The 16,514-nt window shown below is 47.5% G+C and overlaps 1 protein-coding gene across 2 annotated transcripts in view; it reads left to right on the top strand.

The window, feature by feature from the left end:
* Positions 1-16,514, top strand: part of WDR7 (WD repeat domain 7) — a 45,211-nt gene that overhangs the window by 7,786 nt on the left and 20,911 nt on the right. The window contains exons 6-20 of one of the 2 annotated variants that reach the window (XM_069001190.1): positions 10-86; positions 834-953; positions 1,254-1,399; positions 1,791-1,893; positions 2,023-2,164; positions 2,471-2,719; positions 3,142-3,362; positions 3,878-4,073; positions 4,413-4,627; positions 5,794-6,557; positions 6,704-6,792; positions 8,526-8,606; positions 9,176-9,294; positions 9,546-9,669; positions 11,148-11,261. In XM_069001190.1, coding sequence (XP_068857291.1) covers positions 10-86; positions 834-953; positions 1,254-1,399; positions 1,791-1,893; positions 2,023-2,164; positions 2,471-2,719; positions 3,142-3,362; positions 3,878-4,073; positions 4,413-4,627; positions 5,794-6,557; positions 6,704-6,792; positions 8,526-8,606; positions 9,176-9,294; positions 9,546-9,669; positions 11,148-11,261 — 2,760 coding nt within the window. The remainder of the gene's footprint in view (positions 1-9; positions 87-833; positions 954-1,253; positions 1,400-1,790; positions 1,894-2,022; positions 2,165-2,470; positions 2,720-3,141; positions 3,363-3,877; positions 4,074-4,412; positions 4,628-5,793; positions 6,558-6,703; positions 6,793-8,525; positions 8,607-9,175; positions 9,295-9,545; positions 9,670-11,147; positions 11,262-16,514) is intronic. The other variant, XM_069001189.1, reaches the window with a different exon arrangement.

The following is a 16,514-nucleotide window of genomic DNA, read 5'->3' as shown; positions in this document are numbered from 1 at the left end:
ATTTCCCAGAGGACACTGTCGTGGCTGTGTCTGTGACTGGCATCCTCAAAGTCTGGATCATCACCTCAGAGGTCGGCCGGCTGCAGGTAGGCAAAGGCTGCTGGATTAGTGACACTTCCTGGTGGGATGGAGGGTTCTGTTCCTGATACTCTGCTGCTGATATTCCTTTTCCTCTTTACCAGTTGAAAATCAACTTCCTGAATTTTCCTGTACTGATTTGCCATCAGAATTCCTCATCCTGCTCAGAGAACTGATTTCCAAATTAAGTGTGGGATTATCTCCAATTTTTCCAAATGTGTTTTTTATTTGTACCATGCAAGGATTTGGGTTAATATTTTGCTGAGCAGGCCATACCATTTTTTAGAAATACTCATTATTCAGGATTATCTCTAGCTCCCTGTTATTTGGCATTTCCTGGATACTAATGAATAAAAGTCTTAAAGGAGACTTGCCCCAGGTCTCAAACCTCTGGTAAATCAACTCTTCACAGAAACGTCTTGTAAGGAAAAATCACCTTCTGTTTAGGAATGACATGGGAGTGGAATCTGCCTCCTTCCAGCTTCCTACGTGGCTGCAAGGTCAGCACCACTAATCTGTCCTGCTGGGGAATTTGGGAGACTTAAGTGCCCAAAGAGGACACCACGTGCTCCTGCAGATCTTCTTAGGAAGGAGTAATGGAATAAAAGCTGCTCCGAGTGTTTGGGTTTTCCGTAGGAATCAGCCATCTGGCACCTTGAGAAGTGCCCCGGTCCTTTTTCTGTGGGTTCTGGCATGGTCCTGAGTTCAGTTTGAGCAGGAAAGAGTTGGTTTAGTGTTGGTTCTCTTTGGTTTAGGACACCACCCCAGTGTTTGAGGAGGAATCCAAGCCCATCTACTGCGAGAACTGCCAGAGCATTTCCTTCTGCTCCTTCACCCAGCGCTCGCTCCTGGTCGTGTGCTCCAAGTACTGGAGGGTAAGGCAGAATCCCCAGATCTTCTCCCTCAGGAATCTCAATTAAACTACATGAAAACATTTAGATGAAGATGCTCCAAGTCTCTTTAATGTACCTCTATTATATATTTAATGTATTTCTAGATACTTAATCCAAATCTCTGCCTGTGGTGCAGGTTTGGAACGAGATGATCCTTAAGGTCTTTTCCAACCCAAACCATTCCATGATTCTGTGATATTGAACCCAAAATCAGTTGCTGCCTGGCCATTTTAATGTGTAATTAATTGGTTAATAACAACAGACTTTGCTGTTTCCTCTCAGGTTTTTGATGCTGGAGATTATTCCCTCTTATGTTCAGTCCCCAGTGAAAATGAGCAGACCTGGACTGGTGGGGACTTTGTGGCAGCTGATAAAGTGATTGTATGGACAGAGGATGGACAAAGTTTCATCTATAAATTACCAGCCAGGTACTCAACAAAGAAATACCCTATTTGTTTAATTTCAGGTTAATTTGAATTTAACGGAATTAATTGAAGAACTACTGAAATATTGGTTCGGTAAGGGAAGGCGTGTAAATACAAAACTGTAAAATTAATTCAGAATTGGACATTGAAGGAATTAAAACTTACAAGAGTAAAATCAAAGACTTTTCTTCTGACACCTTCGTGGTGTGCAGACGTGTTTGTTTTGGGTAGAGATGATGTTTTATCTTGAATATCCCCGCCTCAATCATGTGGGAACTCCTTCCTCGCCCTCATGTGATCAGAGCATGAGGGTGGGAGCAACATCCATGTCCTACTGTAGGAATCACTCTCTAAGTGCAAGGAGTTTTACTCCTTTCTTCATTCTTACACCCAGCTGCCTGCCAGCCAGTGATTCATTCCGCAGGGATGTGGGGAAAGCAGTGGAAAACTTGATTCCACCTTTATTGTACAGCGTGTTGGACAGAGCAGATAAACAGGTACATCTGTTTCTTTGGAGCTTTTTAATGGGCTGTGTGAGGTTTTGTCCTGCTTTTAAAAGGGAGGAAGCTTGGAGCTGAGCACGTGGTTGGTGCGTGGTCTGAGGCTGTTCCTTATTTTTTGAACAGCTCCTAATATGTCCTCCAGTGACTCGGTTCTTCTGTGGCCAGAGAGAGTTTTCCTACAGGCTCTTAATCCAAGGAGACTCCTCAGGGAGACTGTGCATTTGGAGCGTGCCTGACACCCTTGACCAGCAGGAGGGTGCAAAAGGTACCTAATTAATAGCCAGATCTTTGTGGTTTCTGTGTGTTTTTGCTGGATAAAGCCCTGCTGGTTCTCCCACAGATCATGAAGCTGGGGTTTAATTGTAGGAGTTGTAGTAACTTCATTTTTTCAGATATGCTCAAAATCTTAATTAGCTTTATTCTTGTAGTGAGTCCATTTCCAGTAGAGAATCCCAGAGTGGTTGGGAGAGACCTGAAACATCCAATTCCAACTCCCAACACCTCCCACTAGGCGCGGTTGCTCAAGTCCTCCCACCTCAGCCCTTGCTGATACTTTCCCTCCTTTTCCCAGGCCTGCAAACAACCACCTCCATATCCCTCCAGGAAGCTTTTGACCAGCTGAGCCCTCGTCCCGCGGGGATCATCGACCAGCTGAGCATCGTTCCCAACGTGAGCGAGCCGCTGCGGGTGACGGCCAGCGTGTACATCCCGGCGCACGGGCGGCTGGTGTGCGGCCGCGAGGACGGCAGCATCGTCATCGTGCCGGCCACGCAGACCGCCATCGTGCAGCTGCTGCAGGGAGAGCACATGCTGCGCAGAGGTACGGGCACGGGGAGCAGCAGGCCGTCCGCAGGCAGAAATCCTGTAAATCTGCTGTTCCGTTCTGTGCTGGGAATCCCTTAAGCTCTGACACACGCAAGAGCAGCTTGGGTATTTCTCCAGGGCCTTTGAGATGTAGGAGCAAAGATAAGACAGGGGAGCATCTCCTGCCTTCTCCAGAATTGTTCCTGGCACTGCAAGGCTGGGTATCGATGTGCCAGTAGGAATCTCCGTGGGAAGGATTCTTGGTGGGATCCACGTGTTGTGCTTGGGCTGGTGTTGGATATCTGGGTTCCATATAACATTATCTTTGTAGTTTTGAGATCTGAGTTGCAGAACAAACACTTGGGAGTTGATTGTTCTGTTGAATTTCTGTTTCTCCCCTCTTTTTCTGTGCTGTTGCCCCGTCCTCCCACCTCGCAGGCTGGCCCCCTCACCGGACGCTCCGAGGCCACCGGAACAAGGTCACGTGTTTGCTGTACCCTCACCAGGTCTCCTCCCGCTACGACCAGAGGTACCTGATCTCAGGCGGGGTAGATTTCTCCGTCATCATCTGGGACATCTTCTCGGGAGAGATGAAACATATCTTCTGTGTCCACGGGGGAGAAATCACCCAGCTGCTTGTTCCACCAGAAAACTGCAGTGTAAGTTCTCTAGGATAACCCTTCCAGCACCTCAGTCCTCCTTGAGAATGGGAATGCAATGTGGAATGCTGGAGATGTAGCACCGACCCAACTCTTGCAAGAGCTCCACTAAAAAGAGCTTGATTATTCTGTTATTTATGGTTTGTTTTAATTATATAAAGGATTGAAAGTAGGGGCTTTATCAAACCTGTTAAAAATAGGGTCTAGAGACAATTTTGCCTCTTGTAACTTAGCTGAATAAATAGAATTTAATAAATGGAGTGATAGTGAGCGAAAACACTGGGGTTTGCTTAACCCATTTGCTCTTTATGATGTGCAAAGGATGGATTAAAGGGAATTTCTGCTCAGGGAGTTCTGTTCCCAGTGACCACAGTGATTTTGAGCATAGGTGGAGGTGCCTGAGTTTTGTTTATAGAAGAGGCTTTTGGTCACCCTGCTCTGCCCAGTGGGGGAAAGGTTTTTAATACCAACTCCCTGCATTATGATTAAGCTTTTTCTCTTTTTTCCTTTATCAGGCAAGAGTCCAGCACTGTATTTGCTCCGTTGCCAGTGATCACTCTGTGGGTCTGCTGAGTCTGAGGGAGAAGAAATGCATCATGCTGGCATCCCGCCACCTCTTCCCAATCCAAGTGATCAAGTGGAGGCCGTCCGATGACTACCTGGTGGTGGGATGCTCGGATGGCTCCGTGTACGTCTGGCAGATGGACACTGGTGAGCTCAGAGATGTTGATTAATCCATTTTTAATGCATATAAATACAGATTTGCTTTTAGTGCTGTCGAGGCTGTGTCTGAGGGGAGAACTAAAACACTTTTGCTCATCTATATTTGGAACTTATCTCTCCAGGTGTTCCCCAAACCAGTGATCAGTACAGAATCAGGCTGGGGGGTTTGTGAACCTCATGGAAATTTAGGGAAAGTTCCATCCTTTTGGGAATGTTAGTTCCGAGCCCAGCTGTTAAAACACAGAAAGTAATGCGGCACGTCCAGGCCTTTGTTCCCCGTGCTGTTTGGGGTGCTGAGCCGTTTCTCCATCCCTCCCACCGTTCCAGGGGCGCTGGACAGGTGCGTGATGGGGATCACGGCGGTGGAGATCCTGAATGCCTGCGACGAGGCCGTCCCGGCGGCCGTGGACTCGCTGAGCCACCCCGCCGTGAACCTGAAGCAGGCCATGACCCGCCGCAGCCTGGCTGCCCTCAAGAATGTGGCCCACCAGAAGCTCCAGACCCTGGCCACCAACCTGCTGGCCTCCGAGGCCTCGGATAAGGTGGGTGTGCTCTGGCTGGAGCCTGTGCTTCCAGAGAGGAATGAAGCACGGGAAGGTTCCATCATTGTAACCAGAAGGTTCTCAGCCAGAGCTCTCCAAAACCTAAACGTGGTTGTTCCCCAGTTTATGTTGCTGTCCATGATCCCACTTCAGTGTGTATCCTACTCTTTGGTTTTATTCCGGTTTGAGTTACAGAATCTGGGATCATGGAATGGTTTATGCTGGAAAAGCCCTCTAAGATCAAGTCCAAGTGTTCCCTGGCACTGCCAAGGCCACCACTATCCTATGTCCCCAAGTGCTACATCCACGCGGCTTGAAATCCCTCCACCCCTGCCCTGGGTTTGGACAGCCCTTTCCATGAGGAATTGTTCCCAATATCCAGCCTGAACCTCCCCGGCACAGCTTGTGGCCAGCAGAGCGCAGCAGCGCTCCGTTCCCAGCTTCTCTTATTTATCCCTCGCCTTCTGCTGGCACCTTCTGTTGGGAGAGAAATCTCCCGTGGTGAGAATGTTCCTTAGAGCACCACCAGCACGGTTCCATAAAAAACATGTGCTCAGGACTTGTGCTGCTGTTCCTGCTGCGTCCAGGCAGGATTGGGAATGCCGCATTTGTACCTGCAGTATTTTATGTGTGGGCTCCTCATCCAGTGAAGGTGCTGGAAATGAAGGTGTTAGGGAGAGTAATGCTTAAAAACTTTGATTCGTGTTCTGGTTTCCAGTCTGCTTTCTGACATTGTTCGGCTTTTATCCCATAGCACCTTAATTCTCTCCCTCCTCCCTCTTTTCCCCCTTGGGAGGGAGGGAAGGAGGAAGAAGATGGACTTAATTGGAATGACCAAGTGGTGCAGTAATTGCAGGTCTGGGTGAATCTGAGCAGCTTCTTTGCCAATGGCATATAGTGATTCCATAGTTCACCCACCAAATATGAAGTATTTAATGTGTTTTAAGCTTGATAACAAAAGATTGGAAGTTTGCTGTTCCTTGGAATATAACTGTGATCTCACAGGATTCAGGAGAAGGAAGTGTGAACTTGTGTCTCACCTGGAGAGCTCAGTTTACCTACAAAGATCTGTAAATTGAAATTCTGCGGTTTGTGGGTGTGTTTCAAACTTGGCTCATCCACAGCTTCCCTAATGTAAATTTCAATTTGCTCTCTTGTTTTTCCAGGGGAATTTACCAAAATACTCCCATAACTCCCTGATGGTTCAGGCCATCAAGACCAACCTAACAGACCCAGACATCCACGTGCTGTTCTTCGACGTGGAGGCCCTGATTATCCAGCTGCTGACGGAGGAGGCCTCCCGGCCCAACACCGCCCTTGTCTCGCCAGAGAATTTACAGAAAGCCTCCGGTGGCTCTGACAAGGGAGGCTCCTTCCTCACTGGCAAACGAGCGGCCGTGCTCTTCCAGCAAGTCAAGGAAACCATCAAGGAGAACATCAAGGAGCACCTTCTCGATGATGAAGATGAGGATGAAGAGGCCATGAGGCAGAGGAGAGAAGATGGCGACCCGGAGTATCGCTCCAGCAAATCCAAACCACTGACTTTGTTGGAATATAATCTAACCATGGATACAGCCAAGCTCTTCATGTCCTGCCTGCACGCCTGGGGCCTGAACTCTGTGCTGGACGAGCTCTGCCTGGATCGCCTCGGGATGCTGAAGCCGCACTGCACCGTGTCCTTCGGCCTCCTGTCCCGAGGTGGCCACATGTCTCTGATGCTCCCTGGCTACAACCAGCCTGTGGGCAAGGCAGCCTTCGAGGAGTTAGGCAGGAAAATGTCCGTGACGGAAGGCCTGGGAAAGGGCACGTACGGAGTGTCCCGGGCCGTCACCACGCAGCACCTGCTGTCCGTCATCTCCCTGGCCAACACGCTGATGAGCATGACCAACGCCACCTTCATCGGGGACCACATGAAGAAGGGCCCCACCAGGTACGACAAGCACTGCCATAACTTGGCAGTCTCCATCTGAATTTAGCCTTGGATTTGGTGTGGTTTTACCTTGTGATGGATTGAATGGTTCCCAAAGCCTTTGGGGCTGGAGCTGATGTGTCTTTCCATGGATATTTCATATTTAGGCCGCCCAGGCCGGGCACCCCTGAGATGGGCAAGGTGAAGCCACCCCCTCCGATGTCCAGCCACGCAGCACAAGGGCAAATCAAACAAGGTACAAACCACTTTCTTTGCAGCCCTTGGGTCTGTTCTTCCAGCTCTTTACACTGAATTTAATGCCTTATTATCAAGAGAGAAAATTACTGCATGGGAGGAAAAACTAGTGCAGTGTTGTAATGATAATCTAGATTAAATTGTTGAGGATTAGGACCTGTTTGAGAATCAGTACAAGATGCTGATTCTGCCATGACACCATTCCCTGACAAGGAGTTTTTGCCTGTTTCAAGTGTTCCCAAACATTCTGGTGTTGAGGAGGCTTAAAGCCTGTAGCTAAAGGCTCTACAGACTCATCCCAGAGTGTTTCTGTGGGAGCGATCCCAGCTTGGTGCCAGGATCACTCCTTGGCTGGTTGGAACTCCTTACTCTTACGTTGGAGGAGCACGAGCAACTCCAGCAAAACCAGGCAAAAACTCTGGAGTGAAGCTTTAGTTCCAGTCTGGGGTGGGTTTGTGCATCTATAATTTATGCTTTTCCTGAATTAAGCAGCTCCTTTTCCAAGTGGGGTGGGAAGGGATTTACTGCAGCCACCCTGTGCCTCCCACACACCGTTGGCGTGGAAGGCCTGGAAAAGGAGGTTGGATGCAGCTGTCCCCCGGTGACAAAAACAGTCCTGTGCCTGCAAAGCGAACAGACCATTCCAAAGACAGTGCTCCATCTTTTGGGAGCTCCATCCCACTGTTGTTCTGCAGCGGAATAACAGGGAGGGATTAATTGGAGGATGCTTGTGCAGGACATCTGGGCACGGGGTGAGGGCGGAAGTGGCAGCCAGGGACCTCCCAATCCCACGGCGACCTGGCATGTGCAGGCCAGAAGGTCTGCAGAGCTTTCCGTGGGATAATAGCGCCGTCATGGAGCGTGCGTGGCTGGGTAACGCTTGGAACTGCCTGGAGATCGCCCTTACCTCGAGAAGTGGTGATCCTCAAGGGCTCTGCAGGGCTGGATGTGGCCCCTGCGAGCACGGGGAGGGGTGGGCACTGTGGGGCCGGTTCCTGGTTGGATTTGATGGTCTCCCAGGTCTTTTCTGGCCTTAACAACTTGGTGACGTGGGAGTTTCCAAAACAGATGTCCCCAGGTACTGTTTGGGTCCCAGGCCTGAGTTTGTGTCCTTCTCCTTTAGGCTTTTTGGCATTTCTGTGGTAAAAAGTTGCTTCTTTTTTTTTTGCCTAGAGACCCATGTAAAATGAACTTCAATTCCAACCAACCCTCAGAAATTTATTCTGGACATCTTGGAGTGACAGATGGGGCAGCTCAGACTGATAAAGGGTTATTTTTTTGGCTTTTAATGCATAGTACAAATTCCAAATCCATGGAAATATGGCAAAAGCAAGAGAAGAAACAGCAGAATTCCTGGGTTTCTAATTTACAGTCAACCATGAAGTCAGACCAAACCCACCTGCCTAAAAACATATTTAACACTCGATTTAGATGTTCTTTGATCTTTTCAAAACATCCCAGTTTCTCTTACTGTCTCCATGTTCCTCTGCAGCTGCATGTCTGCCTCTTCCTTCTTGGAAAACCTGTAATTCTCATTATGTTGAATATTATTTTGAAGCTGAATATTATTTTGAAGCTGAGTATTCTTCCTAAGTTGAATATTTAAGTTGAAGATCATCACAGTCTCCTCTTTGTTTTCCATTCTCCAGTGATACTAATCCGTTTTTCTGCTGCCGCTCTCCTCACTTCCCTCTTTTTTTTCTCTCTTTTATTTCTTCTTCTTTCCTCTGCAAGTTGCTCCTGCTGCTGCTTCCAGCACGGAATCTGGGCACTCTGACACTTCTGCTTTCCATTCCTGTTTCTTAGTCAACGAAGGTATTCCTTCCTCACTTTTCTACTTATCCTTTATTTCCAGCTAAAATCCTTTCTCATTGTTATTTTCATTTGATTTCTAAAAGGAATTCTTCTTTGCCAGTTGGGTACCTGGGGTTGGGTTCCCTGTTGGCTTTTAACAAAAAAAAAGCAGTTTCACACCACTTAAATCTTGAGTTTTGGTGTTGATGAAGATTTGAACATAATATTGGATATAATGTTGGACATATATTAAATACAATATGGGGTATTTCACAAGCATTTTTACACACTGTGTCACTTGAACTCTGTATTTCTCTCCTGGTTTTACCTGCACAGTACTGCAGACCTGTAGTAGAAATTCACCTGGATAAATGAGTTAAAATAAAGACTCAGGTGGAAAAATAAGGACAGCAGGCAAACTGTGCTTGGGTACATTTGCATGGCTTTAAATCAGGACAGAAAACCCCGTGTGATCCTCGAAGGGGTAATACCTGGGAGTTTCTGTGATTTATGTATGAAGTGTCACCATAAATAAACTTACCTGAACTTGAGATGTGTTTATTCCTTGTGCTCCCGCTGTGTTTCCCCAGGCTGGAGCCAGCTGGCTGCCATGCACTGCGTGATGCTCCCGGACCTGCTGGGGCTGGAGAAATTCCGGCCTCCTCTCCTGGAGATGCTGGCACGGCGCTGGCAGGATCGGTGCCTGGAGGTGAGTTCAGCCCGGACATTCTGGGATGGATGTTGTCTTTCAGTGATTAAATTTTCCCTCCGTATGAAAAACCCCACACAATTCTTTTCCAGCACAGGTCCCGCGGTCTTTATTCGCGATTCAGGAATATTTTCTAGTTAAACCCTAGTTTAACCCTGTCAAGAATTACATTTAAATATCTGTATTTCTGTGGGTTGTGGCCCTCTGGGGTGTGTTTTTGCCCAGCTGGTTGATGCTGTGTTGCCCTGCAGGTGCGGGAGGCGGCGCAGGCGCTGCTGCTGGCGGAGCTGCGCCGCATCGAGCAGGCGGGGCGCAAGGAGACCATCGACGCCTGGGCTCCCTACCTGCCCCAGTACATGGACAGCGTCATCTCCCGTAAGGAGCGCCCTGGGCACAGCCCACTCGCCGGGGAGACCGGGGAAGGGGCCTTGGGAGCCCCACGTTCCGAGTAATCCGTCCAGTCCTGGCTGCTTCACCGCTCCACGGCTCCTGCAAGGGGTGTCCCAGGCCTCCAGGGAATTCACAGATTTCATTCCCCTCAATGAGAACATCTCAGCGTTCTCATCTTCCTTGAAATGAGCTTTTTCCCCCTGAAAATGTGGTTTCTATTCAAAGATCTCTGTTAAACACCAGCTGATTTTAGGGTGTCTAATCATGGTATTGCATCTAAATGGAATGCAGGGATTCCATGGATGTTAGGATGTGTTCTGAATTTCTCTGAGCTCAGTTAGACTGGAAACCTTTCCAGTGGGTCTAAACTAGCAAATTGGGATTAAGTTTTTATGGTGAGTGTTGAAATGCTTGGAATCAAAGCTACAGCTTTGGAGGAATTGAAGGGAATAAGAATTATTTGGGATATAACAGACTTGTGGAAAGTCTCATTTTCTGCTAGAAGGAGAGGGAGGAGAATAGGAAAGATACAGAAATACTCCTTTTTTCCTACATCCCCCACTCCTCCCAGTTTTGCCACTGAATATTGGGGCATGAATTACAAATAATAAATTGATACATATTGAAAGAGAGGGCAAAAACCAGCCAATTTTTGGGTCCAGCAGACTCAAATCGGTGTCAGATTCTGCAGATGCAGTTCTCCTTTGGAAGGCGTTCCTTTGAATACGAAATTCCTGGTTTAGTTTGCTTGTTTATAGATCTATCATCGTTAGTGTAAAAATTGCCGTAACGTGCTGTGGGGGCCCCGACCCTTGGGTGTGGGGACAGGTATATCCGGTATATTCCGGAATTCGAGGCTGTTCCTGCAGCTGGAACGTGGCTCCTGTTTAATGGGAAGCCAGAGGTTACCCGGCTGCGACCTTTGTGTGCGCGCGGCTGCGGCAGCCAGGGAGCGGCCGGCATCGATCGAGCCGTGGGGAGCCGGTCGATGGCAGGCAGGGCAGCCTCTGCACAAAGCTCCTTTCTGCCCAAAAATTAACTGGGGGGACTTCTGCTTCCTATATTCCTAAAATTCTGTTAATTCAGGTGAATCGTGGTTTGTTTTGAAGGGGAAAGCCGCAATGTGGCAGCACAAAATTGAAGGTGTTTAACGGTTATCCGGGATGCTCTGGGCTGGAACGGGCAGGGACACCTTGCACCAGACTGGGTTGTTCCAAGCCCCATCCAGACTGGCCTGGGACACTTCCAGGAACAGGGAATAATCCATGTTAGCCCTGGAAAGCCAAATAAATACAAAATTTTGCTATTTATAGATGAGGTTGAGCATCTTTGGCGAGGTTGGAGTTGAAGGAGCCCAAAGCAAGGCAGGACCTGAAGGAATGAAATGAAGTTTAGCTGCTGCAGGAAACAGGGAATTATTTCCCCAAATGCCTGATTTTGGGGCGTTGGGTTGTTCCTTCCAGCTGGAGTGACCACAGAAGCCCTTCAGACTGGGACTGCCACCCCGGATCCCTCAGGAACAGAAGCCAAAGTCCAGGAGGAGGAGCACGACCTGGTTGATGATGACATCGCAGCAGGTGAGCATTCAGATCGTTCATTTTATCAAGATAATTAATATGTCTCTATTTTAATACATTTGGAGCTCTTAAATCTGCCCACAACCAACATTAGTTCTTCAAAAACAAAGACTTTCTATGATTCTTTATAATTCTTTAGAATTGTTTTTCAAATAGTTTGTTCTGGTGGAAGATCTGATTTAAGGGTGCTGCATCCTGAATTTTGGCTTCAGTGGAATACAGTTAGGTTTGTATTGGGAGAATAGAGGGGAAAAATAAGAATTTTGAGACAATTTCACCTCAGCTTCTTTCTCTGAGGGTCCCATTAAGACCAGTATTTATTGATGGGATTGCTGGGGTGTGGTGCTCAACAGGATCTTTTCCAACTTGGGACTCCCCAAAAGCTTCCAATTTTCCAGATCATTTCTTAAAATGCACCTCAGAACTTCGGGAGATGGAAACATTTTAGCTGAGCTGGCTGAAACACTCCTTGCAGGAAATCCTTAATACACTCCAGTGGCTTTTAAACATTTCAAAAGTTATTTAGAAAATTTGATCTGACCTCAGATCTCCTTTTAGTGCCTGAAAGGCTTTTTAGGGTAACTAAAAATAGAGCAAATGTTTTGTTGGAATAATTTGCACATGGACAGCAGTGTTTTTTCCCAGCTGGGCATAAATTCTCCTGGCTCCAGTGGTCAGAATTTAGGAATTTGGTTAATTGGCTTATTCAGAGTATATTTTGAATTGCTTTTTATTGTGTAGTTTATAGACTTTCTGGTTTTGGTTCCACCTAACTAAAGTGATTTAAAATTAATTCCAAAAGGATTTCTTATTTGTTCTATGTGTTACTACGATTCTTTTACTCGAAGAAATCAAATATTTCAGAAGAAAACATTGCAACAAACAGCAAGGGCTTTTTTAATTTTAGTTTCCATGCTAACCTTTAGTAGTATTAATTTTTAATAATACTGAGTTCTGCAGCTCCTTTGGAAGTTTCTCTTCCTTGCTGCCGGAGGGATTGGAAGGGGAGCAGCAGGTGCTGTTTCCCATTGCGTCCCTCCTGTTTTCCAGCCCCGGAAAATTCGGGCTGGATTGGAGCTGCACAACAAATGGCACCATCTGGCAGCCCCAGCGGAGAAGCCCCTGGCCCCCGTTCCACACAAAATTCCTGCTGGGTTTCCTTTAAGGAGGTTCCACTGGAGCCGAGCACCTCCCAAAACCTGTCACAGGCAGTTTTGTGTCCCCCAAACCCACCCGGGAGAGGGGGGAAAAGCTTTTAATTTGTGTTTAGCCACTCACTGGAACCCATCCACCATATCATGGACTATTGTGTGACATTCCTGAAAAAAGTGAGGGTTTGTCATCCAAAACTCGGTCCCTTTCAGATGCTAATTGAGAAAATGCAGAGCGACTCATCCCTCTGCTGGGTCCTGTTACAATTGCAAATGGAATGTGAGTGCCGGGGCACGGGTATTTAGCATGGAAGAGCTGGGCTTGGAGGGAGCTTTTGGGTTGTACCAACAGGAATTCTGCATTTGAGGGAGTGTCTGTGAGGTACTTGTACCCAAATTAACGGGGAATTTGGGTTCCTGCTGTTTGCAAGCAGCTGCTTGTGGGAAAGCCTAAGGTATGAGGCATACTCTGTTCCTTTTCCCTTTTTAGAGGAATATGGCTCAGGAAAAGGGGGTTTTCCAGCACAGCCTGCGTTTGGAAGCTGTGGGCATCTGCCAGGGAAGCAGATGTCTCCCAGCAAGCCCCATTCAGCTCCATGAGGGGTTTGGGGCTGGACATCTGCAGGATCAGCATCTGCCGCTCAGGATATTCGTTAGGGAACTTCCCAACCCCACAAAACCAGTTTGTGGCTGGTTTCCAATTAAGGGAGAAGCGTTGGAGCAGAGCTGGGAGCTGTGGGCTGCCCGGGCTCCGTGCTCAGCCCAGCAGCTGCCCCATCCCTGGGAGTGTTCCAGGCTGGAGCAGCCTGGCCCAGGGGAAGGCTCCCTGCCCGTGCAAGGCTGTGGAACTGCGAAAAATCCGTATTTACTTGGGAAAAGTTGTGTTTCTTTGTCTTGAAACCATTTTTCCTGTAATTTTACTCTGCTGACTCAGGGATGTGAGGCGGGAACACTCCGGTGGGATGGTTTCCTGAACTCCAAGAGTGTAGGCATTGAAAGCTTCCCAGGCTTCCTGCATTCTCCTTTTGGGATCTCACAGTAGAGTCGTGGTGTTAAAGTGTGTGGCAGGAGTGTGCTCCTGGCTTGTCCTTCAGGTCCCTAAAGCAGGTGCCGTGGGTTCCTTCAGGCTGGCCCGCTCCAGGAGTGGGATGGGAAGGGAAGGAGAGCTCCTAATTGGACTGTGCAGGTTTGAAAACATCTCGTGGTTCTTTACTAAAAGAGAAATTGATGAATTAGTTCTGTTAAAACACTTTTAAAATGGTGTTTCTTGATTTGTGGGTCCATTTTTTGTGGGTAAATTTTTGTAGGTAAATTGATGCCAATTACTCTGAAGCTCCAGAATCCCATTCCTGCACGTGAAAAATCTGGTGGAAGTTTAAAAAAAAAAAAAAGAAGCCGTAATGTACTGGAAATTGCCCTCTTTTTTTGGCATTTTGGCTGTGAGTTGGGCTGTAGCTACTCCAAATTAAATCTTGCTCATCACTGTTTGTGCCAAGTGGTCCTGCTGGGAAGTTGTCACTAAAGTTTAAACCCAGTTTATTTAAATGTTAAAGATCATTGATCAAAAGGCTCTGCATATTGAGATCCTGTTCAGAATAAACAGATCTTTAAAAATTTGAGATTATCATCCCCTAAATGTCCCCTCTGAGGGAAATTTTGATGGGTGAACCCAGTGCTTTAAAAGCTGGATAAAAGGTGTCTGATATTCCCCATCCGAGCAGCACAGAATCCATTTTGTCTCTGCCTATTTCCCTGGAAAAGGCTGCAGCATCCTCACCCATTTTGTGTTCCCAGATGCTGCAGCACAGTGAAATATTCCCTCATAAAAGGGAGCAGAAAACTCCAGTGAACTGCAAGAGATGGGAATGGCTGCAAGAATACTCACTTTATGTGTGGAAAAGCACGTTGTTCTACCTGCAATTAAAGAAATTAAGTTGTAATTTCTAATGCATGACAACTCCCAGTAGTTAAAGAGCTCTGCCATTAAATTATTGCCAATTAAGAATTCCAGATATTCCAGAGCACTGATTGTATTGACACCATTTGTATTAGAAATTAGTAATTGGGACTGAATTATTATGGCAAACATAATATTTTTAACAGGGTTTAGTAAGCTGTTAATAAGGATTAATAATTAATTAATAAGAAATTCCTTGCCAAATTCCAGCTCTCTCTAGATGAAGGGAAGACTCTGGTAAAACCAGTCCAAATCTGCATTTCCCATTTGGAATTATGCTGATGTTTTTATTCCAAGGAACTGAAGAGTAAAAGCAATTTAAATTGGGGTCATTAAAAATCCCTTCCAGCCCATTCCATGGTTCCGTGACCCCGGAGTGCTGGGGCACGTGGGGCTCTACAAACATCTCCAAGTCCAGGTGTGGAGCTTTGTTAGGAATTATTGGTGCCACATCTCTGGGCTGGGAGCACGCGGCACTCAGAGCTTCCTCCAGGTTGGTCTGAGCGCCCTGGGAACTCCTGGATGTCAGAATTCCCAGGCACGGCTGGTGGGAGGTACTGGGGAGGGCTCCTTAACTTCCCACATTTCCGTGTGTCTCCAGGATGGGCTGCCACGGAGGAATTCCCAAAATTCCGCTTGGTGTGAGCCCTTCCAGGCAGGAATTCCAGCTCCCTTTCGAGGCTCCCAAGATCCCTTCTCTGCTGGGCCAGCTGAGGGAGCTGTGGATGTGGGAATGGCCCCACTTCCAAGCTATCCAGAGACTTTTAGTAACAGGAGGTTGGTGATGAGTAACCCCAGGTTTTATAAAATGTTTTCCTGTTTTCCTGCATTTTCCTTGTGTTCCCTGTCACTGGGATTCCTTGACAATATTTTCACTTCTGATTTATTTGGAAAGAGTCCTCAAGAGTGCTCTGTGTGTTGAGCAAATAATTTTATCCATCTGAAATCTCTATTTCCAGTATCACTGTATTTCCAGGTATTACTTTATGCAGTGCCGTGAGTAAATCCCTGTGCTGAGCCTGATGGAAGTGTTGTGTAGCTGCACCCCTGAGCTGGGGTGGGGTGGCCCCAGGGGATTCTCGGGGCTCTCTGGCTGTTCACAGCAGGGCTGGGCACGGATTTGGTGGATCAGGACGGCTGTGGGATGGATTTTAGGTTTGGTTCTTGGCTCTGTCCCCAGGTCCTGCAGCAGGGGAGTACCCGCAGCTTGCACCTGCTGGCAAATACAGAGTGCACCTCTCCTAAAACCGCCTTAACTCAAATCCATTGATTCCTGTGCCAGTTAAACCTGGGGAACTTACTCGGGCTTTAATCCTTTTATTGTAAGCTCGGCTGAAATTAATTTTGCCCAAGAAGTGTGCAAAGCCAATTAACGGCAGCTCGGGAGTTGGGGAGCGGAGTGCTCCAAAGTGTTAAATGCAGCCTGACCCCGTGGCCGCGCTCTGCGCCGCGCTCCCGGCGGAGCGATCGATACCCCACAGCAGCCTCTGAAACCATGGAAATTTGGGAGCGTTTCACCCACATTTCCAACCTGCACCGGCCTGCTTCCAGCACTCATGGGGCTTTCATGCTTAGAAACGGAGATGTTTGGGGATATTTAGGATTGTTTTGTCTTGGGTGCCATCGGTTTGTCTTAATCTGAAGCTGGGGTTTTTTCCGACTAAAATCCCACTGGTTTTTGTCCTTCTGGCACGGCAGCTTCTGTTTTCCACACAGACCTATTGGAGGTTATTAATTTTCTCCCTGTGATAGGGTGATCAAGCGTCCTGTCAGGAAAATGGATCTGTGTGTCAGCCCTTGCCGTGATTAAAGGGAGAGGCCGAGCGGGGAGAAAATACCAAATTTTCATGGCCAAATGAAAGGGCTCCTCATCCAGGTGTTATTCCAGCAGCAGTTCTGCCTGCCAGTTCAGCTGGGGGAAACTGTTCCCATTAACTGGGGGCTTCCCCTAATAATTAAAAAAAAAAAGATGCAAGTATTAAGGAGTATTTCCCCCCCCTCTATTTAAGCAGGTTTTTCCCCCATCCGGAGGTTTGCAGGGGGATGGTCAGGGTTTTGCTGTATTTGAGGAATTTGGTTGGTTAGCTTTCAATTCCTTGGAGTTATGGCAGATTTTGGGGGTTGTTTTCTTCTTGAGGCAGAAAA

Source organism: Aphelocoma coerulescens (assembly GCF_041296385.1).
Source record: "Aphelocoma coerulescens isolate FSJ_1873_10779 chromosome Z unlocalized genomic scaffold, UR_Acoe_1.0 ChrZ, whole genome shotgun sequence".
NCBI classification, from domain to species: Eukaryota; Metazoa; Chordata; class Aves; order Passeriformes; family Corvidae; genus Aphelocoma; species Aphelocoma coerulescens.
Note: the sequence above shows the minus strand (reverse complement) of the source record. Positions and strands in the feature narration are given on the sequence as shown.